This window comes from Lithobates pipiens, unplaced genomic scaffold, assembly GCF_037356315.1.
Source record: "Lithobates pipiens isolate NorthernLeopardFrog02 unplaced genomic scaffold, aLitPip1_a1.2 Scaffold_157, whole genome shotgun sequence".
Classification (NCBI taxonomy): domain Eukaryota; kingdom Metazoa; phylum Chordata; class Amphibia; order Anura; family Ranidae; genus Lithobates; species Lithobates pipiens.
Genome location: NW_027507746.1, coordinates 2,476,435 through 2,491,765, shown reverse-complemented (window position 1 = coordinate 2,491,765; position 15,331 = coordinate 2,476,435). Strand labels below are relative to the sequence as shown.

Genomic DNA, 15,331 nt, shown 5'->3' with positions numbered 1-15,331 from the left:
CACAAAGCACCTTGTCCCCATGTTGATGCGGACAAGGGCCTCATCCCCACAACCCTTGCCGGGTGGACCCCCAGATCCCAGCCCCCCTATGTGAATTGGTAACAGGGTACATTGTAATTTGTAAAAAATGTAAATTGTAAAAAAGACAAGTCCTTTATTAACCACTTAAGGACCAGGCCTCTTTTTCAGACTTGGTGTTTACATGTTTAAAACAGTTTTTTTTGCTAGAAAATTACTTAGAACCCCCAAACATTTTATATTGTTTTTTTTCTAACACCCTAGAGAATAAAATGGCGGTCATTGAAATACTTTTTTTCACACCTTATTTGCGCAGTGGTCTTACAAGCGCACTTTTTTGGGAAAAAATTCACTTTTTTAAATAAAAAAATAAGACAGCAGTAAAATTAGCCCAATTTTTTTTTATATTGTGAAAGATAATGGTACGCCGAGTAAATTGATACCCAACATGTCACGCTTCAAAATTGTGCCCCTCATGGAATGGCGTCAAACTTTTAGCCTCAAAAATCTCCATAAGCGACATTTAAAAAATTCTACAGGTTGCATTTTTTGTGTTACAGAGGAGGTCTAGGGCTAGAATTATTGCTCTCGCTCTACCGATCGCGGCGATACCTCACATGTGTGGTTTGACCACCGTTTTCATATGCGGGCGCTACTCAAGTATGCGCTCGCTTCTGTGCGCAAACTCGTCGTGACGGGGTGTTTTTAATTTATTTATTTTTCTTATTTATTTTAATTGATTTTATTTATTTTTACACTGTTTAAAAAAAATAAATGGATCACTTTTATTCCTATTACAAGGAATGTAAACATCCCTTGTAATAGAAAAAAGCATGACAGGTCCTCTTAAATATGAGATCTGGGGTCAAAAAGTCCTCAGATCTCATATTTGGGCTAAAATGCAACAAAAAAATAAATAAATAAATAAATAAAAGAAAATCTGACATTTAAAAAAAATATACCTTTAAGAGGTATGGGCGGAAGTGACGTTTTGACGTCGCTTCCGCCCTCCTATGGTATAGAGACGAGTGGGGGGCCATCTTAGCCTCACTTGTCTCTATGCCCAGCAGATGAAAGGACCCAATCGCCTCCGCCGCTACCGACGGCTCCGGTAAGCGCCGGAAGGTGCGGGAAGGCGGCGGGAGGGGGGGTGGCACCTCTCCCGCCGCCGATAGCGGTGATCTCGTGGCGAATGCGCCGCGGAGACCACCGTTATCGTACAGCCGACCGCCGCCTGAAGTGATGGATATCTCGGTTGTGGCAGCAGCTGCTGCCGTTACCGAGATATCCCTCTTCAAAAATAGGTTGTACATCGTCGTGCGGCGGTCGTCAAGTTGTTAAAGAATAAAAAAAAAATGTCCCACAATGTAAATCCATGCTGCCTGACAAACCGAAGAAAAAAATCTGCAACCGTTTCACATCCATGGTAGGCTCCTGCCAAGCGACACTTCTTCTGGGTGACACTTCTTATATAGCTAAGGACGGGGCCACCTGGTGATGTAAACAGGTAACCCCACCACTCTGACGCCATGGGGGCTTCCAGCAGGCTTCCTTACTCCTATGGTCCCCCTGTGTTCCTCTGGTTCCCCTCGTGCTCCTCTGGTTCCCCTGTGCTCCTCTGTTCCCCCTCCTTTACCCCCCCTGCACTGGTACCCCCACAGTGCTCACCTCCTCCCCCTTGTTGTGCAGTGCAGGCTGAATAAAAAATGTGATCCTCATCATGGAGAAGCTCATAATATGATCTGGAAGGCAGCTACACAAAGTTATAACATATTCTTCCTTGGCACCCATTCTCCTGGTCTTTCCTTCCCCCGCTCTCCATCTAGATTACCTACAGCAGCAGACGGGAGGGATGGTGGGGGAAGGAAAGACCAGGAAAGTGAGTGCCGAGGAAGGTTGTGTTATAACTTTGTGTGGCTGTCTTCCTGATCATATTATGGGCTTCTCTGTGATCAGGATCATGTTTTTATTCAGCCTGCACTACATGACTAGCCAGGAAGAAGAAGATGTGAGCAATTCAGGGGTACCAGAGCAGGGGGACAGAGGAGTGGAGGGGGGCATGTTCTGAAGAAGGGGCAGGAACCGGAGTGGCAGCTGGGTCAGCTTTGACGGGTATGTACCGATCCCTGAATTTTCCTCCAGGAGCAGTTGAAAGCTAGCGGGAGGTAAAGGAGGAGAATCGGCCTTTCAGCTGTTGCAGGAGAATCAGTACCAGCTGCAGCACCCCTCTCAATGCCGCACCCGAGGCAGCCTCCCCCCTGCCCCCTAGTTTCGTCCCTGGCCAGGAATATTAATAGGTCATGAATAATTATAATTATATATAAAAAAACTTACATATCAGTATACTGTACAGTATAGTCTGTGCTAAAGAAATGCACACAGATCCCACCCATTAAAGTGTCCTGTACACCTTTCCCTGACAAAGTGGCCACTAAAGAGACACAAAATTCATTAATGGTGTTTAATCTTTTTATGAACAATAAATACCGACCTTCCTGAAGAATCCACTTGGAAGCATCTTATTATTGAATGGAGGTCTCTGCTGATCACACATCGCTTCTATTTTGGCGTATTCTCATTTTTATCACCTGACCTCTCTGTAGACATCTTACTGGCTGATCCTTTGGTGCTGGTTAGTACCAGTCTTGGCTATGAATGGCACAGATTTGTGGAGGTGACACCTAAATATATGGGCATGTAAAAATTGGGGCTTTAAACAGGGTGAAATTCCTTTGTGACCCCCGAGATACCAATCAGATGAATGCTGGAATGAAGTTATTTATTGACCATCATAGTTATGGGCTGTAAATGACAGAAGTCCATTTCAGATCTTCCCAGATTGGACAACTAGACAGCCAATCGTTATTCACATAAGGAAGCAAATTCCTGTTCATTGCACTACAAATTATTTTATTATTGTTTGGTCTCTTTCCAGGTGATGTCATCTCGGGTCATCTCTTGATGTCATGGCAACCTCTTCCTCCTCATCCTCCTCCCCACAAGGTATGACTGCTGATCCTGACCATCCTTTCCAATGTTTTCCTCCATCTCACATCTCCAGAGATTGGAATTAGATGATAGGACATCTCATGTCTCCATAGTCTGGACATTTCCTGTAGACATCTGGTCAGTCCACCCATTAGAAGAGTTCACGAGCTTTTCATCAATTCCACCATCACATTCCCGTCTCTTCAGATTTTATTTATCATTGATGGAAATGATCTTCTGAGATGGTCCAGTGATCCATAATGACTGGAGGACCCCAAATGTTATGGTTATTTGTGTAGTGGTTGGGGGAATCCTTTGTCTATAACCCTAAGGAGAAAACAGCCCCGTGTCACATGACACATACTGCTGGGAGATTTGGGGGTAATCAGAGTTCTTAGTTCACACTGATCAGATACATCATTATTCGGGGGGGAGGTTTCTTAAAGGATTTATAGTTTATTTTAGTTAACTATGAAACAATAATGTTTAAAATCCCTACATATACATTAGGAGGTCTATATATACATAAAAATATTATGAGCTTGTGTCATTTCTACAACCATCACTGATAATCCCTGTAATTTGTCAGGTTTACTTCCTATAATCTTCAGCTCCATCTAGTGGCCATAATACAGTATTTTCTTGATATACCTCAACCAGTAATATATGACATTATGGCCACTAGATGGAGCTGAAGATTATAGGAAATAAACATATTACACACATTATGTGAATTATTCATGAAGGTAATTATTTTAATAAATAGCCCCCTAATATATATATTTTTTTAACAAATGGCTCCCAATATTCATCCGAGATGTAACTTACCACTATGGAAGCAATCATGTTAGATTACCACAGTGAAACCAATCTCTCCATAGGATAATGTACATATAGACATATTGGGGGATAATTTAATTTCCCTTCCCTCCTATATGCTCTTTATAGCATTGCCAGCTGCCAGTACAGACTTGCAGTGCCTTGAAAAAGTATTCATACCCCTTGAACTTTCCACATTTTGTCATGTTACAACCAAAAACATAAATGTATTTTATTGGGATTTATTATGATAGACCAGGGATTTGCAATTAGCGGACCTCCAGCTGTTGCAGAACTACAAGTCGCATGAAGCATAGAAAGACTCTGACAGCCACAAGAATGACACCCAGAGGCAGAGGCATGATGGGACTTGTAATTTTGCAACAGATGGAGGTCTGATAATTGCATATCCCTGTGATAGACCAACACAAAGTGGACATTAATTTTAAAGTTAAAGGAAAATGATAAATGGTTTTCAAAATGTTTTACAAATAAATATGTGAAAAGAGAACTGTGAAGGAACCGATCCCACACTCCGATTGAGTGCTTCTGTCAGTATACCGCTTCCTAAGTCTGAATATAGAGATCAGATATTCCAACCGTTCACAAGCACAAAACAAGACGAGACTTGATTAGTGCTAACATGGACTGATTTATTAGAACCAAAATGCCAAGTATTTATAATACAGTAGAAGACTAAAACCTAACCTAAATAGCATGAGCTGATTATCTAAATCAACACTCAGACTAGTTGACTGAGGGATAGGACTTTTCGGCTCCTAGCTCACTAACAATGCAATAAACATTACCATAAACATAAGCACAGGGTTAATTAGCACAAACAACAATGTGTGAATACTCAGACTAGACTCATTTACACAACAGACAGGTGGCTGAAGTTCATGACATTAGCAGGATGCCTGTGGCCAATCATAGCTCAGGCTGTGTAGTACATGCCCCACACTATATAAGGCCACCAGCACGGCGGCCTTATGTAGTGTGTTGGCGTCTGCAGGAGTTAGTGGGTGTTCTCTGTGTACCTTCAGCGCAGTACACACTTGTATCTACCTATTTAACATTATTGCTCTTCCCTAATTGAGCTATCAGCCATCTGCAGGAGTTTCTGGGTGTTGTCTGTGTGCCCTGAGTGCAGTATACACCTTTATCCACCTATATAGCTATATTGCTCTTCTGTAATTGAGCTATCAGCCATCTGCAGGCATTTCTGGGTGTTTTCTGTGTGACCTGAGTGCAGTATACACCATTATCCACCTTGCCTCCAGCACAGTATACACTGGTATCTACCCTTTAATTCCTGTTGTTCTATAATAAAGGCATCTGCAGGAGTTAGTGGGTGTTGTGTGCCTCCAGCACAATATACACTACCCAATTTCTGGTTTTCCCATCTCCCTTCAGGCCATTACCATGTCTGGAAGGCCAACAAGGAGAGGCAGACAGGCATGAGCTGATAAAAGAGGGCAAACAGGCTCTGTGTCTAGAGACAACAGTGCTGGTCGTGGACACGGTGCATCATAATCAGCACGTGGCCGTGGGACATGCTTGTCCTTATTTTCGGAAGCTGGACACGTTGAGCCACATCATGCCGAAGACTTGGTAGAGTGGATGACCAAGCCCTCTTTATCCTCCTCATCCTCTCTCACCCAGGCTCAGGGTACTAGCAAAGCAGCTGCCAACGCAGCCTCTTCCCTCGTCTCAATGTCATCATCAGTCACTCCTTCCCTAGACCCACCACATCCTCCTGAGGAGTCCCCTGAACTCTTTGAGAACAGTGATCAAAGGACAGGAAGGGAAATTAGGGATTTTCGCGGTGCTAATTAACAAAGTACAATTAATTAAAGTACAAAATTAGTAGTACAAAAATGTATTAAGTTTGAGGTTAAAATCAGTAGCAATATATGCTTAAAAGATTCAGAGTAATGCAATACAGTGGTTGTTCTCGTCAAGCACACATAGTCCAGACATGTTTCGCATTGGATTGCTTCTTCAGGGGATGTGTGAATGTTTGAACAAGATCTAGACCAAAAAATACAAAAAATAATAATAGAATATATCACAAAATTCATAAGTGCAGAAATAGGGAAAAAAAAAAAAAAAAAACAAACACAGACACACATCAAACCCACCTTCAACCACTACGTTGATGGTAAAGTAGGGGAATTGTCCACCTCGAGGGTTAACCGCAGCAGTGCTGAATCGCAGGGGGCTAAAAAGCCAACCCAAGGAAACTGATAAAAAAAGGGTATGTAGTAAAAGAAACGAAATTTGAAATTTTGGGATAATTTAAAGTTCTTTAATACATGACTTAATTTTAAGGTTGCTAAAATAAAACAGCCTTTTAGGGGTGAAAAACCCTCTAAAGTATAGAAATTGAGAAAGGTAGTACAAAGATATATTTTAATTTCAAATGTATTACTTACATAGGTTGGATAATTGTAAGAAATGGGGACGCTCGTATTTTGAAAAAAATCTTTTTGAGCACTCAGGGAGACACACCTGCACAGAAGTACCAGCTGGGTGGCCAATCAAAGAGAAAACAAAATGAAGATTAGAAGGGTTAGAATAGATAAGAAAGTATATCTCAACAACACAACTTTGAGAACAGTGTTGGGGACATGCTCCAGGAGGATACCCAGTGTTTTGTAGGCTCTGATGATGATACTCAGCTAGAGGAAGGCAGTAGCGTGAGCGCAGAGAGAGGGGATGCTCAAGAAGGACAGCAATCTAGCAGTCATGTTCCACATGCTGCAGCATACTGCCAGGTTTGCTCCAGCGATGAAGAGGTAGAGGATGATGAGGGCACTGACTCCACGTGGGTGCCTGGTAGGAGGGAGGAGGAGGAGGAGGAGGAGGCACATCTCCAATGAGGCAGGATGCCCTCCGGGGGCCAGCTTAGGGGCAGCACACTGACTAAATCACACCGCAGAGCTCCGCCTGTGCAGGGTGCTGCCTCTGCGCGTTATTCTAAACGTTATTTGGTGTGGGCCTTTTTTGAGACGAGTGCATCAGATCGCACCGCTGCTATTTGCAACATATGTCTCAAGCGTATTTTGCGTGGCCAAAACATCAGCCGCTTGGGCACCACATGCTTGACCAGACATATGTTGACTTGCCATGCAGCTCGTTGGCAAGCGTACCTCAAAGACCCACACCAAAGAACAAAGCGGACCTCTCTTTGCTCCTCATCAGCTGGGATCTCCAACCCCACTAGACCTTCAGTCCTCTCTGAAACCTGCGCTGAGAGGAATGAAGGTGTAGAATTAGGTGTGTCACAGCCAAGTGCTTCCGGGCACTCTGCTAGTAGTACACCCACGTCTGATTGTAGCAGGCAAATTTCCCTGCCCCAGCTGCTGGACCGTAGAAAGAAGTTCACTCCCAGCCATACACATGCCCAGCAGTTGAATACTAGCTTGGCTAAATTGCTAGCACTTCAACTGCTACCTTTTCAGTTGGTAGACTCAGCCCCCTTCCGTGAGTTTGTGCAATGTGAGGTTCCTCAGTGGCAGGTCCCCAAACACCACTTTTTCTCATGGAAGGCGATTCCGGCTCTCTACCGGCATGTGGAAGGCAATGTCCTTGCCTCGCTGTACAGGATGGATAGTGGTAAGGTGCATATTACCACTGACTCATGGTCCAGCAGGCATGGATAGGGACATTACCTGTCTTTCACGGCCCATTGGGTCACTCTTCTGGCAGCTGGGAAGGATGCAGGACAAGGTGCAATAGTGTTGGAGGTTGTTCCGCCACCACGCCTCCAAAATGCTACTACTGGTTGTCACACACCTTTCTCCTCCACCCCCTCCTCTTCCTCCATGGCCTCTTCCAGTGCTCTGTCCTCGGAACCAGTGGTGCTCCGTAGGCGTACAAGGGGCTACACAAGTATACATGTAAAACAGTGCCATGCCGTGATTGCGCTGGTTTGTTTGGGGGACAGGAGCCACACTGGGGCAGGTATTTTGTCAGCTCCGCAGGGGCAGGCCGAGAGGTGGTTGACGCCACGCCAGCTTAAGCCAGGATTGGTGGTTTGCGACAATGGCACCAACCTCCTCTCGGCCCTCCGACAGGGACAACTGACCCATGTACCCTGTGTGGCTCACGTTTTTTACCTGGTGGTGCAGCGGTTCTTGGGCAGGTACCTGGGCTTACAGGATGTCCTGAACCAGGCCAGGAAAGTCTGTGTGCATTTCCGCCGATCATTTAATGCCTGTGCTCGGCTGGCTGAGCTCCAAAAGGAGTTGAACCTGCCCAAGAACCGCCTTATATGTGACATGCCCACCAGGTGGAACTCAACGTTGGCCATGCTGCAGCGGCTGCACATGCAGCAGAGGGTCATCAATGAGTACCTGTGCAACTACGGCACCAGGACAGGGTCAGTGGAGCTCGTTTTTTTCTCACCACGCCAGTGGGGCATGATCAGGGATGCATGCACTGTCCTGTCACCGTTTGAGTAGGCCACAAGGATGGTGAGCAATGAGAGTGCATGCATCAGTGACACTGTACCTCTTGTCCACCTGTTGGAGCATACGCAATGTGGAATAATGGACAGGGCACTCGAGGCAAAACAGAGGAAGGAAGAGGAGGACTTCCTTGCCTCTCAAAGTCCCCTTTATCCAGACAGTGTTCCTGTTGTCCCACCCATCACACAGGAAGAGGAGGAGGAGGATTCTGTCAGCATGAAGGTGGAGGCTGGCACTCAGCATCAGCAGCGGCAGTCTTGTAGGGATGATTTACAGTCCCAAGAAACCCGTGGACTTGTACGTGGCTGGGAGGAGGTAGCTGCGGATCATGTTGTCCTTAGTGACCCAGAGGACTCCGGACCGAATGCCTCAGCTAACCTACGCTGCATGGCCTCCCTGATTCTGCAAAGCCTGCGGAAGAATCCTTGTATTCTTCGGATCAAGGAGAGGGACCATTACTGGCTGGCCATTCTCCTTGATCCACAGTACATGTGTAAGGTTGCTGACCTTATCTTGCCATCGCAGAGGATGAGACATCTCCAGGAGGCCTTGCAGAAAGGTCTGTGCAACGCGTTCCCAGAGACTGGAAGGTTACAAACTCCTGGTCCTGGACAACACGTTGCTGAGGCATCGGTCATAAGGAGCGGTGGAGAAGGTGGCCGTCTGACAGATGCGTTCAGACAATTTTTTAGTCCGCAGCCCCAAGGTATGACCGGTTCCAACAACCATCGCGAGTGTCTGATTTACACGGTGCAGGAATACCTAGGGGCAAGGTCAGACTTGGACACCTTTCTCACCGAAAATCCTCTGGCTTACTGGGTCTTGAGGATGGATCACTGGCCTGAGCTTGCACAGTATGCAATTGAGCTACTGGCCTGTCCTGCATCCAGCGTTCTTTTGGAACGCACCTTCAGTGCTGCTGGTGGATTTGTTACCGATCAGAGGGTGCGCCTGTCCACCGACTCGGTTGATCGACTGACCTTCATCAAGATGAATCAGTCTTGGATCACCCACAGCTACCAAGCACCTGAAGCTGATGTAACCGAATCATTTTTTTTTTTTTTTTTAAAGAAAGTTTTATTAAAGTTTATGCAAGTACAGTAGAACAAACATGAGTACAGATTTATCTCTTCCAAATGTTTTCAATGGGACATCGTTAGAGAAGAACGAAGTGAAAACAAGACAATGTAACAACAGAAAGAAAAAGAAAACCGTTTCCACAGAGCCATATTCATCCCAAACTGTTGAGTTTTGCTTAGCCAGGGCCAAGAGCAAATGTAGTTATTAAGAGATAAAGCTCGGTCTAGGGAACTGTAGTGGGGAAAAATTTGGTAGATGGTGTTGACTTAGCAATGTATTGCTGAATCAATGAGTTTGTATTCAGATATGCTCACAAACAAATGCGAGACACCCCTTGATCCGAACATGGCTTATTGTGAGGGATAAGTTATCTGTAGCTTTCGGAAAAGAATAAAGTGATTCCACCAAGGTTGGTGTGGGCCCGGACCAAGATTACTGTATGTCCTATCTGGAACTCCTGGTTCATATGTACGACAATGACTAGGGGGACTGGTGGACGTAGAGAAACCAGGTGTCAAATGCTTGGAAGAGTGCAGTCGACAGAAAAACTACAGAAAAAATAGAAAGAGGAAGAAATAAAAAAGAAAGGAAATATGAAAAATAAAAGTAATGAGGGTGGGAGAGTATGGATAGGGGGGCTAGAGAAGGCGAGAGAGGGGGAGGACATTTAGGGGAAAGAAAGGAAAGGGAGATAGGTTGACTTGAATATGCCTCCCGGGGTTGTATTAAGTAGTACATATTGTCTAGAGGGGGTGGTTACGTGTTCTAGTATCATAGATAATGCAAAGCATCTTTGGTGTCTTCTATCAAATCAGGGTTCAAGATTGTCCATTGAGGATGTTAGTGTATGTCGGGGTAGATTTGAAGTGGATCCAACAGGCCCACTTCGAACTGAATTTCGAGGGTGTGTCGCGAGCGATGTGTATTAGCTCTTCCATCGCTGCTGCATTATTGACTCTGTAGAACCATTCTTTGATCGTGGGAGCCTGGCTAGAATTCCATTTGGTTGGGATACATTGTTTGGCTGCGTTTAGCATAAACATAGCTAAAGATTTGTGGTATGTGCTATGTGATCCTGGGGAAAGGTGCAATAAGCATTGAGCGGGAGAAGGTTCAATAGCGTAAGTAGTAACCTGAGTAGTGATTTTACAGACCTCTGTCCAGAAGGGGACCAACAGCGGGCAGGACCACCAAATGTGCAGGAATGATCCTGTGTCGGAGAGACATCTCCAGCATCTATCTTGCTTGTTTGGGTATATTTTGCTCAGTTTCGCTGGTGTGTGGTACCACCTGGTTTGCAATTTATAATTGTTCTCCTGAGAACTAACATTCAAAGTGCCCTTATGGGTAGTTAGAAAGATTTTACTCCATTGTTCGTCTGTCAACGTAAGGTTCAGGTCCTCCTCCCAGCGTCTACAAGCAATATAGTCCCTTGGGTTCGTTTGGTCAAAGAGGAGTGCATGTGTGTAGGCTATCAAGTGTCATTGTGGGGATTGTTGGGAGCAAAGTTTTTCAAAGGGTGTTTGATCCCGGGAGCAATCCTGGTTTTTATTCAACACATGAAGGAAGTGGGAAATTTGAATATAGGGCCACTGGGGAAGGGGGGGCTTCTCAAGATTTGCTGCAATGTCCATGGCAGTTTGTAATTTACCTCCCAAGAAGAAGTTACCCGCCCTGGTTTGAGCTGGTGTCCAGTCTGGGGCTAAGAAGCAAGTGGATAAGCCTGGGGGAAAATCTGGATTTAGTTTAATTGTTGTTAGTGGACTGGGGATAGACGATATACGAGACCGTTTGCAAATGTGTTGAAAATAATGTAGAGTTGGACCAATTATTGGATGACGTGTTATAGGCAAGGGAATTCTTTTCGGATCAATCCAGGGGATGGAGGCTAGAGGGATGGGTGAGAGGGATGATTCTAGGGCGACCCAGTCTTTAGAGGATGAGTGTAGGTTCCAGTCGGCGATACGAGATAGGTGTACTGCGTAGCAGTAGTTGGATATGTCCGGTAGGCCGATTCCACCCATAGTTTTGGGGCGCGTGAGAAACTGGAAGCTAATCCTGGGTCTCCGACCGTTCCAAAGAAATCTGGAGCATACCGATTTATAAGTCTTAAAGAAGGTTGATGGAAGATGAATAGGGACAGCTTGTAAGATGTAGAGAAGTCTCGGCAGGGCGTTCATTTTAAGGATGGCCGCCCTGCCGAACCATGAGAATATCGGCTTGCTCCACGTTCGAAGATCCAGGATCAGCTTGCTTAAAAGGCGCAAATGGTTCTTAGCATACAGTTCGGATAGTTTGGAGGGGATTTGGATACCGAGATATGTTATATGATCGGATCGCCAATGGAACGGAAAGTTACTCTCACATTGCTGAAGTGTGTCCTGCGTTAGGGAGATGTTGAGAGCATAAGACTTTGAGAAGTTAATCTTTAGGTTTGAAATTGATTGAAAGGATTGGAATTCAGCTAGGAGGTTTGGGAGAGTGGTTATGGGTTCAGACAAGAAAAGTAAGATGTCATCCGCGAAGGCGGCGTATTTGAATTCTTTGTGTGGTGTATGGATTCCTCTGATGTTTTGGTTATTCTTCAGTTGTTCAAGGAAGGGTTCTAGTGTTAAGAAAAAAAGTATAGGGGATAAAGGGCACCCTTGTCGTGTGCCGTTGCGTATGGGAAAGGCGTCTGACAGAGTGCCATTGACTTTAACTCTGGCCGTTGGGTTAGAGTACAATGCCAGGATGAAGTTAAGCATGTTAGGGCCTATGCCTAGTGTACAGAGCACAGCTTCCATATATTCCCATGACACTCTGTCAAACGCCTTTTCTGCGTCGAGGGACAAGAAGAATCCCTTTTGGCCTGACTGAGTCATGAGGTGGTGCAGATTGAGGGCTTTAATTGTGTTGTCCCTGGCTTCGCGCCCAGGGACAAAACCTACTTGGTCTACGGAGATGAGATCTTGAATCAGAGGTAACAGTCTATTTGCCAGAATTTTGGAAAAGATCTTTAAGTCCACGTTCAGTAATGAAATTGGTCTGTAATTGCCCGGGTTAGTGGGATCTTTATCTGGTTTCGGGATTACTGCTATGTGGGCTTCTAAGAGCCCTGTGGGGAGTGATCTAGAAGTGGCGGTTGAATTAAAGGCCTTTAGAAAGGGGTTTTGTAGAGTGTCCGCAAAAGTTTTATAATAAACTGCAGTGAGGCCATCTGGGCCTGGGCTTTTTGCTGGCTTGAGCTGATGCACTGCCTGTTTCCATTCGGAAGGGGAGAGTGGAGCGTTTAAGGTGTCAGCAATATCTGGGCGAATCTTTTTCAGGGATGGGTTTTCAAGAAGTGAACGCAGTTTGTCTGATTTCCATTGAGAGGGGGGGTTATTAGGGTTGGTGAGGTCAAGATTATAAAGTGATTTGTAATATTGTTCAAATTCCCGTGCAATGTCTTGAGTTTTCACGATGGGTTTGCCCGTTGGGGAGTGGAGCATGTGGATTGTGTGTTTTGCCTTTTTCGTGCGGAGAGCCTGAGCTAACAAGTGTCCAGTTTTGTTGCCAAATTCATAGAAAAGTTTCTTCGTGAGAATAAATTTCCTTTTCAGTTTGAGGTCTAAGTCTTCCTTAATGAGGGCGCGTATCTCTAAAAGTTCTACATGTGTATTTAGAGCTAGTGTACGTTTATGGGTAGCTTCTAAAGATTTCAGCCTGGCGAATAAGGTCGCTAACCTGGCAGCTTTTTCCTTTCTGATCGCAGAAGCTATAGAGATAATCTTACCCCTTATTACGCTTTTGTGGGCTTCCCATTGCGTTAAATGAGAGACATCAGGCGTGTCATTTTCTTGAAAGTAATTTGTCAGGCATTCCCTAATGTCTGAGGTTTTGGTTTGGTCCGATAAAATGCTAGCATCTAATCTCCATATGCGTTTGTTGAAATGTTCGTCAGGGAACACTAGTGTTGCTGTCACAGGATGGTGGTCAGAGCAGGTCATAGGTTCGATTGTGGCCGAGTGTAGGTAGTTAAGAGATTGTTGTTGGACAAAGATACAGTTGATGCGTGAATATTTTTTATGTGGTATAGAATAAAAGGTATAGTCCTTGTCTTGGGGGTAAAGTGCTCTCCAAGTGTCGTGGAGCAAGAGTTCGTGGAGACACTTTCTAATCTGTTTAATAGCCCTGTAGGGGAGAGAAGATGTACCCGAGGAGGTATCTAAAATTGGTTCCAGAGGGATGTTCATGTCTCCTCCAAAAATCAGGAGACCCTCTTGGAAGGAGGACAATTGATTGATAGTTTCCCGAAAGAACTTCACTTGAGAGGAATTGGGACTATAAATATTTGCTAGAGTTACACGCCTACCATTGATGGTCCCCTTCAGGAAGAGAAATCTTCCTTCTGTGTCTACAAGAGTGTCTGAAATCTGGATAGATACTTTTTTAGATACTAGAATGGAAACACCTTTAGTCTTGGAGATGGGGGAAGTTGCATGAAAGCTGTGTGGGAAATCATGGTTATGTAATTTAGGAATGGAATTCTGCCGGAAGTGAGTTTCCTGAAGGAAAATGACGTCTGCTTTCATAGATTTCATATTAGTCAATATATGAGATCGCTTTTCAGGGGTATTTAGCCCTTTGGCGTTCAATGAGATTATTTTCAGGGAGATGTTTTTGTTCGGTGAGTACGGGAAAGGCATGGTGGCCGAGATGGTTAACCAGTGAACAAACAGAAAAAGAAGTGGGGATACTAGAGGCCGTAAAAAACCCCGGGAGGTAGAGGAAAGAACAGACAAGGGATAAGTGTGTAGGGGAGCAGAGAGAGAGGGGGAAGAGAAAAAAGGGGGGAGAAGTGTCTCGAAGGCGGGGGTAATAGGTGTGATAGGGGTTGTGGAATGTACCGGATGTAGGGGCGAGCCAGTCGTCCCTCTATTTCACAGGTTTGGTAACCGGAGCGGTCGACCGCGACTACCTGCGTCAGTCGTGTGGGGGTGGTAAGCAAGGTAGCACAAGGTGAACTTGCTCTTTTGTCCAATATTGGCCAGAAAGCTGCTTGGCTTGGAATTGGTTGGGCTTATGACAGGAGGTTTGTGACAACTAGCGCACAGAGGATAGGGTGAGCCTATTTTCAATTGGGACATATTCCCACGGGCTCGTGTGGAGAGTACAAAGGATAAAATAAAGTAAATAGGGGTTTGGGAAAGACCTGAGCGGTAGAGTCCGTCAATGTTAACGGGCATTGGGTGTTGTAAACAGTAAAAGGTCTCATTACAACATGTATTATGCAAAGAGAAATGAATAAGTTGACTTAAAGAGGAACATTAGGTGAAGTCAATAGTTTATGCATCAGATCCTAAGGACGTACATAATAAACAAAGGAACTAGGACCTCACAGGCCCGAACAACATGCCAGACCATATATAAATGGTTAAAAGAAATTCAACGAAGTACACCTGTGTATGCGACTCGGGAAATCATAGAGAGCAACAATACAACAGAAAAAAATTATATATAACATAATTCTCTCCCCCCCTCTCTGACCTATTATTCCCCATATGTAGTGTGTGTTAGGGTGAAGAGGGAAGCTTCTCATCGGTATTCCCCCGGTCATAGGGGGAACCGTCTCTCGCACAAAAGTAACCTATCTCCCCCTCATTCCTCCCCATTGTTGTGGAAAAATCTGTTGTGATAAGGGGTACTAATCTCTGCTCGGTAGTGGGCCAAGACACAATATAGTTGGGCTTAGGTTTGATCTGAGGATATTAGTCCTAATGCGAGAAGCTTCCCTCCTAATGAGCCCAAATTGTAGAACCAGATGTAAAATACATCATATCATGCATCATGAAGTAAAACATTAGTACTGTGGGAGAGTATCAGCTTCCTGAATTGGGGAACAGATAAAGTGCAAAAAGAACAAAAAAAAAATAAATAATAATTTGCATAAATGCTCCCATCTCCCTCCCCCCCAAAAAGACATGAAA

The 15,331-nt window shown here is 44.8% G+C and overlaps 1 protein-coding gene across 4 annotated transcripts in view; it reads left to right on the top strand.

Annotated features, from left to right (window-relative positions):
- LOC143981460 (NACHT, LRR and PYD domains-containing protein 3-like) overlaps positions 1-15,331 on the top strand; it is a 165,410-nt gene that overhangs the window by 32,947 nt on the left and 117,132 nt on the right. For all 4 annotated transcript variants that reach the window (XM_077479340.1, XM_077479341.1, XM_077479338.1 and 1 more), the window contains exon 2: positions 2,954-3,021. In XM_077479340.1, the coding sequence (XP_077335466.1) occupies positions 2,985-3,021 (37 nt within the window). In that variant the 5' untranslated portion in view covers positions 2,954-2,984. The remainder of the gene's footprint in view (positions 1-2,953; positions 3,022-15,331) is intronic.